The 10,956-nt window shown below is 32.6% G+C and overlaps 1 protein-coding gene across 2 annotated transcripts; it reads right to left on the reverse strand.

Moving 5' to 3' along the window:
- Nucleotides 1-3,851: 3,851 nt before the first annotated feature.
- Nucleotides 3,852-10,542, reverse strand: LOC136208868 (uncharacterized). Of its 2 annotated transcripts, none has more exons than XM_066000128.1 (6): nt 10,321-10,542; nt 6,674-6,975; nt 6,034-6,235; nt 5,019-5,087; nt 4,783-4,915; nt 3,852-4,694 (listed from the first exon to the last, which is right to left on the reverse strand). In XM_066000128.1, the coding sequence occupies exons 2-6, from the start codon at nt 6,900-6,902 to the stop codon at nt 4,071-4,073; spliced, it is 1,257 nt and encodes a 418-aa protein (XP_065856200.1). In that variant the 5' UTR covers nt 6,903-6,975; nt 10,321-10,542; the 3' UTR covers nt 3,852-4,070. The 2 variants fall into 2 exon arrangements, with proteins under 2 accessions (XP_065856200.1, XP_065856199.1); XM_066000127.1 differs by having other exon boundaries at nt 6,674-7,047.
- Nucleotides 10,543-10,956: the final 414 nt, after the last annotated feature.

Genomic DNA, 10,956 nt, shown 5'->3' on the forward strand with positions numbered 1-10,956 from the left:
ATATTATTGGTGGTTTTAATCTAGTTAATGACGGATCAAATTTACTGATTATATTGTCTAAATTTAAGTTTTAATTTAGTTACTCATTGACCAGTTGATTTTTCCCCTATTATATTATATTACATTTATATTAGTTTTTTTTATAACTTGTATAAATTTAAGTATTTTGGGATAAGTTCATCTTAAAGTTTATATGGAAATGTAATGTAAACAATTAAGGTCCCGTTTGGTACGCCGTAATGAGCGTCGTAATGGAACGCCCATTACGATGGAGGCTCCTTACTATGTTTGGATGGGTCATATTATTTTTATCGTAATGGAATCACAAATACATCACTCAACTTTTAATAGAGATAAGATACAAATGTAATCTTATATTTATTGGAGGAGAACGAACAATTCAATCTTAAGCTTAATTTTACTAGACTGTACAATTTTAAGTCTATTTAACAGAAGATGGGGTTTTTCATTAATAAGAGATGTGAAATTTCAAATTTTATTGGGTGGTCAAAATGCTAGAAATTGGAGTTTGATCAAATATGAATTGCACGTGAAACAAATTCATCTTCATCTTCTTCTTTATAAAATTCATCTTCTATTAATAACGCTTGAAATTGCACCTGATACGATTGAATCTAGGTGATAGTGCTCTAACAACGGTTGGAATCCTTTATACTCTTGAGGTAAGACGGAAAAGGATCAAGCTGGGGTCCTTGACTAGTGACGTCACTCTAATGCTTAAGTTAGCAGAGTTTAGGAAGGTGAACACTAAGAAATTGAGTAATAATTGCAATAAATATGTGTATATATCTTTGACTCTGACATCACGTTCTATTTATAGGATGTCAGTGGCAACTCCGGTAGTCGGTTTAAATGTGCGCCCTAGCTCTTTTTGAGGTCAAATGTCGACTCATGAATGACAAATATAATTTAGGCAGTTTGTAATATGTCCAAACTATAATCCTAAATTCTAAGCATGAATCAATTAATGGTCCTCTCTAAAGTGGATTTAGGAAGAATCTTAGTGGTCTTTGTGTCCTAATGGTTATTTACTCTAATAGAGTCTTATCCCAAAACTCTCATTGCTTCATACAAACTTCTTTGCTTGAGATAAAGACACGTGCTCTTTTGATATATTCATATGATATCAAATGTCTTCCTCCAGTTTCAAAAGATCTTTAGGGCTTCGATGATTATTGAATAAAAATGTAATTTTATAGTTATTGGAGGATAATGAACAATACAATATTAAACCTAACATAGTTAGCAGAAGATGAGTTTTTTCATTAGTAAAAAATGTGAAATATCAAATTTTATCGGGTGTACAAAATGTTGGAGGTTGGAGTGCGATCAAATATGAAATTACACATGGAAAAAATTTCATCTTATATTAATAACACTTGAAATTGCGCATGATACAATTGAATCTAAGTGATAGTGCTCTAACAATGGGTGGAATCCTTTATACTACTGAGGTAAGACAGAAAATGATCAAAGTGGGGCCGGTGACTAGCGACCTCAATTTGATGCTTAAGTTAGCAGAGTTTAGAAAGGTGATCACTAAATAATTGATTAAGAATTGCAATAGACGTGTGCATGTATTTTTTATTGTGACGTCGTGTTCTGTTTATAGAGTGTTAGGGGCAGTTCTGGTAGTCCGTTTAAATATGTGCCTTGGCTCCTTTTGAGGACAGATGTCAACTCAAGAATGGTAGATGCAATTTAGGCAGTTTGTAACATTGCCATACTATGATCTTAAATTCTAAAAGTGAATCAAGGATCCTGCTCAGGAGTGAATTCAGAAATAATTTTGGTGGTCCACGAGTCCTGGTGTTTATTCACTATAATAGGGTATGGTCCTAAAGCTCTCGTTGCTTCATGCAAGCTTCTTTGCTTCATATAAAGACATGCACTTTTGATATATTCGTATGATATCATATGTCCCTTTTCCCTCCAATGTCAAAAGCTCTTTAGGGCTTCGATTATTATTAATAAATTCTTTAGGGCTTTGATTATTGTTGATTCGGCCTTTTGAAGCTCTTTAAAAGGGTTCGGTACATTGTCCACGCTGAACTTTAAGAGCTCCTAGTCATATGATGTGGTGCTCCTTGTGTCGTGCTTGATTCTCCCATTTTCTTAGTAGGTGAAGTATCTTGTCATGCTCCTCTAGAATGACATCACCCCAATGATGCGTACAGTTACATTTTATAGGTGTAATTCTCATCGTGTTATATCCACAAGAATAGCGTTACGAGTCAACGGACACACTACTTAGGCTTTGTTCTTTATCACTGAAAAAAACTGAACTGAACTGAACTGAATGCTACTGAACTGAACTGAACTGAACTGAATACTGAACTGAACTGAATTTAACTGAATGCTACTGAACTTAACTGAATGATACCGAACTTAACCGAATTTAATCGAACGTAACAATAATGATGATATTAGACTTTAAAATAATTTAATGATAATATTGGACATTAATAAGCTTATAATAATAATAATATTTCTACCAAAAAAAAATATCAATAATAAATAAACATATTATTAAAGATTAAACTAAATTAAATATCAAATAAAATCTAGGCTTAATAATATTTCAGATATGTTTAATGTAGATCGTAAAGACGCCATGTTAGCAGTGCGGAATGATATCGCGCAACAGATTTGGCAATCATGTCTAGCCGAGAATGAAGTGGGAGCGGGGGATGAATTGAGAGTGGAGAATGAACTTGACGATGATGATGAAGTTAACGAAGATGATTAAAAACAATTAAAATGTAGTTGAGCCAGTTAATTTTTTAGAGCATTGTAATGTAAACGTATTAATATAATATTTATTTACTTTTCGCAAAATTTGCAAATAAGTTGCACCAAATAATTATAATTATAATAAATAATGATAATATATATAATGACAAAGCATAAATTATATATAAATATAATTGTAATGAAAATAGATAAATTAATATATAATAAATTATAATAATTATAATAAATTGCTGAAATTATAAATAAATAATGATAATAATAATAAATTATATATAAATAATTATAATATATAATAATTATAATAAATAATGATAAATTATTGAATACTGAAACTGAATACTGAACTGAACTGAACTGATTACTACTGAACTGAACTGATTGTTACTGAAATTAAGTAATAAAGAACAGGGTCTTAGAAGTAAATAGGCTGGAAAAGAAATTGTGAGTTTCAAGAAGCGTCGTCACCCTGAATCTCTACTGAAGACAACATTTCACCATCCCTCCATCTAAATCTATAAAAAGGGGACCAAGACAACACATTTTCCTCTTCGTGTCTCTTTTCACTTCTTCTCGATTCTCATTTTTTCCGTCTTCCAGAAATCTATAAGTTTATTTCTTCTCGATAAAGAGATCGATTTTTTATTACGTAGATCTACTTATTTGGACAGAATAGGAATTAAAATGGTACATTTAATTTGACATTTGCCAATATATGAATGGAATGTGTTTGTTGTTAATGTATCATGAACTGAATTAATATGCCGTTCGCGAGCAAAGCTCGATAACAAACTCGTGAACAACTCATGAAACAGCTCATGAACAAAATGTTGAATTCAAATTCGAACTCGACAAATTTCTAACAAATCAAGCCTATCATCATCGATTCAGCTGTAAGCTGATGGTTCAAGGTAAACTTTTTTTTCAATTTAATCGTGTGTTTTTTCTTATGATTTTTCTTTCAATTCAATTAGCTAATAGAAAGAGATAAGAGATTCAACCGAAACTGAATTGAAATCAAATTAGAGATATTTTATCAGAAAATTATGATTATTTTTTATAAAAAAAAAAAAAAAAAAAAAAAAAAAAAAGATAAATGATAAATTGAGAAGCCTGTGTTGTGGGGACAAAAGATTGATCTATACTATAGACTAAAAAATATGGTAACTAACCTTTTAAGGATTCTTAGAAAAAAATATTTTAAACAAATGCAGATCAACAAAAATGTATTTGTATAAAATGCATCAAAATGCCATTACCAATTCTCTAAAGAGTCTTGTTCAAAACCATGACTCAAATCATTCCCAAATTTCCCCTTCTTCTAACTCCTCCTGCGTAAAAGTTATTTCCCCAGAATTACAAAAATCCTTACCTCCTACTTCCTCTTCCTTGGACAACTCACCTTCCAAATGAAGAAAGTCCCCCGGATTTACTTGTCCAATGAGATCCGAGTACGCGTCTATGAAACCTTGATCAAAATCAAACTCCATATCCTCAAAAATGCTTGTTCCTATGCTCTTAGAGTTGTTACCTAAATTATCATCAGCTTCCAACTTCGCCAACAAACAGCCATCAGTCGAACCATCCAATGTTTTACCAGATGTTTCACAATGTACGATTTCTTGCAGCGGACGCAAAGTCTCCTTCTGCTTGAGATCATAAACCTGTTGATCTGAAGAGCCATTATTATCTTCAATTTCCTCCTCCCTGAATGCAACTCCTTCCAGGATTGCATTGTCCTTAACTGGACTTTTTGTTTCGGGTCTATGTGAGACGGGGCGCAAGACTTTGACTACTTCAAAATTTTGACCATGTGAAGGGAGAAAAACGTGAATTACAGGGTACTCCAATATAACTACACTGGCTAACTGTTGCCTCAATGGAGCCTTTATGTCAAGTTCACAGAATGGTGACTTTGGCCCCTGCAACAATAGAATCCTCACAAAATAAGTATTCAAATCATATAAATTGATGGAATCTCAGGATTAGTATTACTATATGATACCATACCTTTGGACATTCACGGATAAAAAGCTTTAGAGATTCTAGATGCTCATCACAAAATTCCTTTAATTGATGATTCCATGGTCCAGGTTTTAGGTGCTTTTCAATTACAGAGCAGAGATTAGTATCTTCATGCACACTGCAGCAACAATTAAAACTTCAGTTCTGCTATTGCCAGATGACCTAGCTATAAATAACCTCGAAATTGAAGTACATACTATCAAGACATAAGAACAGCTTACCCATGATCATGCAAGACGACATCTGTCATGTGAAATCGCCACTCAATTGTCCAATATATAGATTTCTTGCTAAAACAAATATGGGCAAAGATATGAGTATATATTGGAATACTAATATAATTCAACCAAACTTTACAGGTGAGAGTATACAAGCACAAAGGTATGATCAACTAAAATTAAATGGAAATAACGAAGAATCTCCAAATGAAAATTCAAGTTCTGGTAGGACATAGCTGTGAAAGGCGCAAGCTCAGGAGCGTGCCTGAGTAACACAAGGTGCATAAAAACAAAATAGCATATAAAATTATAAATAACAACACTTAACATTTCTAAAATGACAGAAATAGTCAAATAACAACAAGTTTAATCATAAAATGCATGAGATAAATTCTAATTAACTACCAAGACAGAATTATAATTCATAATAAAATTTAAATCTAAACTAAAGATCAAAGTTAACTTCAACTAAACACTAAGTTATTAACTAATAGAATAATAACTACTTCTCCTCAAGCAAGACTAGTAAAGTCTTTTAGTTTTTATAGTCCCTATGCATCATCAAAGTCGTCGTCATCATCTTTTTCTTTCTTTTTCTAATTTAATTTGAGCCCTAAATCCTAAAGATTTCCTACGGCGGTGATTAGAAGCTGGAAAAAACCCTCAAAAACCCTCAAAACCCCTACAACAGCGCCTAGGTGTGCCCCTGGCTGACATCGCCCGCCTCACACCTGTGGAGGTGCTAACCTCTGTGCCTTGCGTCAGGGCGCCTTTGACAACTATGTGGTAGGATAAGTTGTTAATGCTAGAGAAAGCTACAATGAAAATCCTGAAGCAGCACACCACTAAGTTAAAATAAGATGTCAACCAAAAGAAAACACATGTCAAACACGAGAAACAAGAAAATCTACTGAAATTTTAATATACAATGGAGTCCTCCAAAACCAGATTTTACATATTGAAGCTAAATTTATATGCCACTATTTAGAAGGACAACATTTAAATAATGGATACAAACCGTTGGTTGTATTGTGTTTGATTCATCTGTCGCTTTGACATTCCAGGTGGAAGAAGAAGAAGCTTCGTTTTCCGCTTTCCAGCAGCATTCCTAAGTACATGAAGGTCTTTTGGTAACCTATATTGAGGATACGCACGCAATTTCCCTCTCATTCTTTGAGCAGATTCAGCAACCCTCTTTATTTCTTCAAGTAAATTATAATCTGTTCCCCAACATATTGCAAATCCAATCAAAATCTAAACAGAAACTTCACAAAGCGCAATAGATACCAGAACTGCACAGAAGCAGCATTTGAAAAATTACTAGAGGAAAAATATGCTTTCTAGGTTTAGAATTTTTTTCCCCTGAAAATTCTATCAAAACAAACTAAACAGGAAACTTTCAGTAAAATTCCCCAAACCAAACATTATCAACCCCAATTCTTTCAAAAAATCTATTGGACTAGCATCCAACAATAACGGAATGAGAAAAGGAACTCTACTGTATTAGTAAGGATTTATTTTTACAATTACAATACAATTTTACTGATCATTGACACCCACAAAAAAAAAAAAAAAAACATAAATTGCAGTAAGAAAATGAAAGAAAAAACTAAGCATAACGAAAGGAAAGTTGGGAAGAGTGGTAAAAAAGAAAGTACCAGATACGAGGAGATTATCATTGAAGTGAGAAAGGGGGACAAACTGGGTCTTATTCCGGTTGCCGGAACAGCCAGTTCGGTGCTTGTGCGCTTTGACACAGGGGAGACTGCAGGAACGAAGAGAGCAACCAGGGCATTTGTATTTTGACGGGTGGTTCTTGCACTCTTCGCACACCCCAGGTTTTGGTGAAGATTGATCCTTAAGCTGCTCACTATCTTGCGCTTCCATTAGAGAGGAAGAGTGACGGAACAGAAAGTGTGGGTAGTGGAAGCTTCAGTTTTCTTTCTGCTGCTTTAATGGGCTGTGTTTCCAAATTCAGACTCAAGTGGGCTTTAATATCAATTACTTCCAATTTCTATTCAATCATTACGGCCTTTAAACAAAAAATAGCAGAAAATAATTATAAAAAACAGCAAAATTAGCCGATTTAGAAAAAAAAAAATGAAAGTATGTAAATAACTTATTATTTTCTGAATTTATGGATATTATACTAGTAAAAATTCAATAAAATAAAAGACAAATGCAGAAAAATATTCAACATCAATTCAATGACTTCAAATTATCTTCATTTTGAATTTCTGACATACCATTTCATCTCAGAAACTCAGCATTAGATCAAGTCTCAACTCTCAAAAAAGCAATAATTAATAATCAGAAAACAACCAATAAAGAAATAATAACTAGAAACCCTAATAACAAATAACAAATATATTAGGAACTATGGGATTGACAAATTGGGTTTAATCCTGAATTTATATGATGAGGAATAAGAAATTATAAAACAAGAAAAAGAACTATTATCCGTACAGTCTTGAGTAGAAACATCACACACACACAAAAAAAAAAAAAAAAAAAAAAAAAAAAAAAAATCCAGATGTCCTGTTTATTGAATTAGGAAAACTATAAGGCCTACAAAGCATTTTGATGCCCACTTTTTACATAATTTACATAAGGAAACTTGTATATACTTTAGGTAATCAGTTAGTGCAGTAAGAAACTGATAGCTGAATCAACACTACACAGACACACACAATCACTCAAATTGGGAATCCATTGATATGTAAAGATAAAAGATAAAATGGATTGAACATAAATCACTCGATGGCAGAGCCTACAACACACTTATATTCGCATAACTAACTTTCAGTAACTAATTACTCTTTTGTCCTGTAGTATCCTTGTGTAAACTTTCCACACACTGGGCCTTTCCTGAATAGGATTTAAGATATTGGCCCTAACAGCCCGTTCTCCATCAGAAACAGATAAGCATTTTTAGATCATCAATCAGAACAAAAACAGATATCAATTCATGCAATAATTTATATCACATCATTTTATCATGTTCATTAGCAACAAATCATCATCGCATATCTAATGCTTAAAAAAGTTATAGAATACATATCTTACAGAGAACATTAGCAGCATGTTCAACCCTTAAAAACTCTTCTTATTATGAACAAAGACTTATGTGCATAGACACAGAAACGGGCACCCGAAGCGTTATTCCTAAAACATAACCTTCATAAAATAGACTTCAAACGGAAAATGGACACCCAACACAGAAACGCTACTACCGCAATTCTTCAGTTAATTGGTAAAATTCATTTATAATTATCAACCAGTTTCTTCATTTGGCAGTTTAAGTCTTGTTTTTTCCTTTGGTGTTATGATGAAATTCAGTGAGAAGAGAACAGAGATACTGTGATTCAGAGACAGCATTTTACAAAGAAAACACAAGAATAAAACTATATGAAATTCAGATAATGTAGTGACAAAGAATTAAAAAGAATTGGATAGGCTATCAAATAGTACTTAAAATCCTAATTCAAGAATCACATTAAGAATAATAGCACATAGATCCTATATTTAGAAGTTATTGCTCACTAAACTCCCTTCCCATTTGACTATCAACTTGAGCATACAATATGATAGCACCCATTGGAATCCCACGTTCCCTAACAACAATCCAGCATTATTAAAAGATGTTCATTTGAATTAGTTCAGATTTTCTGTTAATAGAACAGAACCATTCGACTTAGTTCAATTAACAGTAGAACAAGTTATGTAATGAACACTAGTTAATGGCTATTATACATTTCATCAAACAACGGAGGAGTTTCAATTATAAGAAATTCCAAGGATAAAAGCATCATCCAAACTTCTTTGTCATCTCTAGAATCACATCAATCTTTAACAGTAGTTGTCTCAAATTTAAGCATGAAATTTCTTTTCCACTTTTTGGTGTGTAATCCACCTATTTAACGAGTCGAGGTAACATCAATCTTTTGAAAGCAAAGCATGATGTTTCTTTACCACTTTTTGGTGCATAATCCACTTATTATTTGCCACATGAAATGCAATCTGCATTAATTTCCCAAGTGAAAGCGGTATTGATAGAGAAACAAACAACATTATTAAAGGAGGGAGGGGTTGATTGGTCTTCCTTACTTCCTTCTGAAGAAATAATACTGTTCCATGTAAGTAGCATATGATGTGTCAACTTTAGTCCCCCTAACTAGTCCTCTTATTAATTCAATATGTTCATCTCTGTTAGTTCAGTAAGAATGCCAGAAAAGGGATTGACACGGATAAATTTCCCACAACCGCAGAATGGTGTCCTATAAAAGTTAGGTAATGAACACTACCCTAGTTAATGGCTATTGTTCATTTCATTAAATAAAGTGGAATGATGAAATTTTATACAGAGGAGTTTCAGTTATCCAAATTCCTGTTAAGAATAAATGCAATTACGAAAACGAAAAACAAACAAGCACACAAGAATTGTTTACCCAGTTCGCCACTCGATAAGAATGACTACGTCTGCGAGGCACTACCAAGCCAGGATATTTCACTATAAAGAATGAGATTCGGATTACAGAGAAAGAGGTTACATTTATACTCCCAAAACCCTAACCGTCTGAAACCCTAATCGCCCAAAAAATAAATGCAATTGGATCGCTGCAGTTGGGCCCATCGCTTCAGTTGGGCCTATATATATTTGTCTCCGTAAGCCCAACAATTCCAACTTACATATGAGTCAGTCATATATCAACAGACTAACATCAGCAGCATGTCACCCAATATTTCTGTATCTTAACATCATAAACCTTAATGTCAAGGATCACATAGAATTCCAATATGCATCAATTCTAATGACATAGAAGAAATGTTAATAGACCATAACTAGCATAATATGTATATATATAAGAACTTTCATATTCAGAGTACATTATGTCAGAACTAGCATTTATAGACATTCATATCAGTATTTAAGCTAAATACTCATATCGTATATCTTTAACTCAGATAGAATATCAATAAGTATCTATCAGAATTCATCTTAACTTGACCCTTAAATTACAAGATTTATAAAGCAGTTACCATCATAATAGCCAAATTTGTAGAACCCTCTACACACCGATACCATAACAAAGATTAGAAGTAGCAAAAGTAGGCCGCTAAAATTTTCAATAGAACCATCAAGCATTCAAATTGAAGCAAACCCAGTAAACAATAGAAAAAAAAAATCCTTAGACCACAAAGCAAAATCAAAAAAAGAACCACACAGATGAATAAATTACTTAAGTAAATAAAAGGAACATGAAAAGTTGTATTCTTTTTAAAAGTGAAACAAAGAAAAAATTACCTGCAATTGAGAAAGATGAATGAAGAGATAAGAAAGAAGCTTTTACGTCCTTAACGGTGGTGGTGAGCAATGAGATTGTGTTTTCCGTGTTGGCTCTGGATTTCGACGGCGAGAATAAGGAGATATGCTGCGGAGAATTGGAGAAGCTAGAAAGGAAGGATGAGGGCCATGACATGAGGTAGAGCAGAGCGTAATAGAGACCGCTGAGCCTGAGCATATGCATATCACTAGGTTAACTTTTTTAAAACTTCTTTTTTTTTTAAGAAGTTTTTTAAACTTAATTATAGTATAATATATATTTATTATATATTTACATATCAGTTTTTTATCACATAGATCTTAATGATTATGTAGTATTTATTCATTTACCGTTACATCATAACTTATTAGAATCCTAAGGTAGGGATTCAAACCATTGTAAGATTTGAATTTAATAAACTTATATCTAATGGTAAATGATCAAATTCATTGGTCGTTAAAATGAATGTGAATGTGGCTTATTCAAACTCGGTATTGATCATTAATTATTGTATTCATTATTTACACCTTAAAACTAACATTTATATTTTCATATATTCATCTTAAATGTTCAGATAAAAATAAAACACATATAATTTCATACTTTTAATCCTTTTT

Source organism: Euphorbia lathyris, chromosome 10 (genome assembly GCF_963576675.1).
Source record: "Euphorbia lathyris chromosome 10, ddEupLath1.1, whole genome shotgun sequence".
NCBI lineage: Eukaryota > Viridiplantae > Streptophyta > Magnoliopsida > Malpighiales > Euphorbiaceae > Euphorbia > Euphorbia lathyris.

Excerpts from the sequence above, each read along its gene's own strand:
- LOC136208868 (XM_066000128.1), bottom strand. The coding sequence starts at position 6,902 with ATGGAAGCGCAAGATAGTGAGCAGCTTAAGGATCAATCTTCACCAAAA. Across the intron at positions 6,236-6,673 it reads TGATAATCTCCTCGTATCTG|ATTATAATTTACTTGAAGAA; the intron begins GTACTTTCTTTT and ends GTTGGGGAACAG. Across the intron at positions 4,916-5,018 it reads GTCGTCTTGCATGATCATGG|TGTGCATGAAGATACTAATC; the intron begins GTAAGCTGTTCT and ends TTGTTGCTGCAG.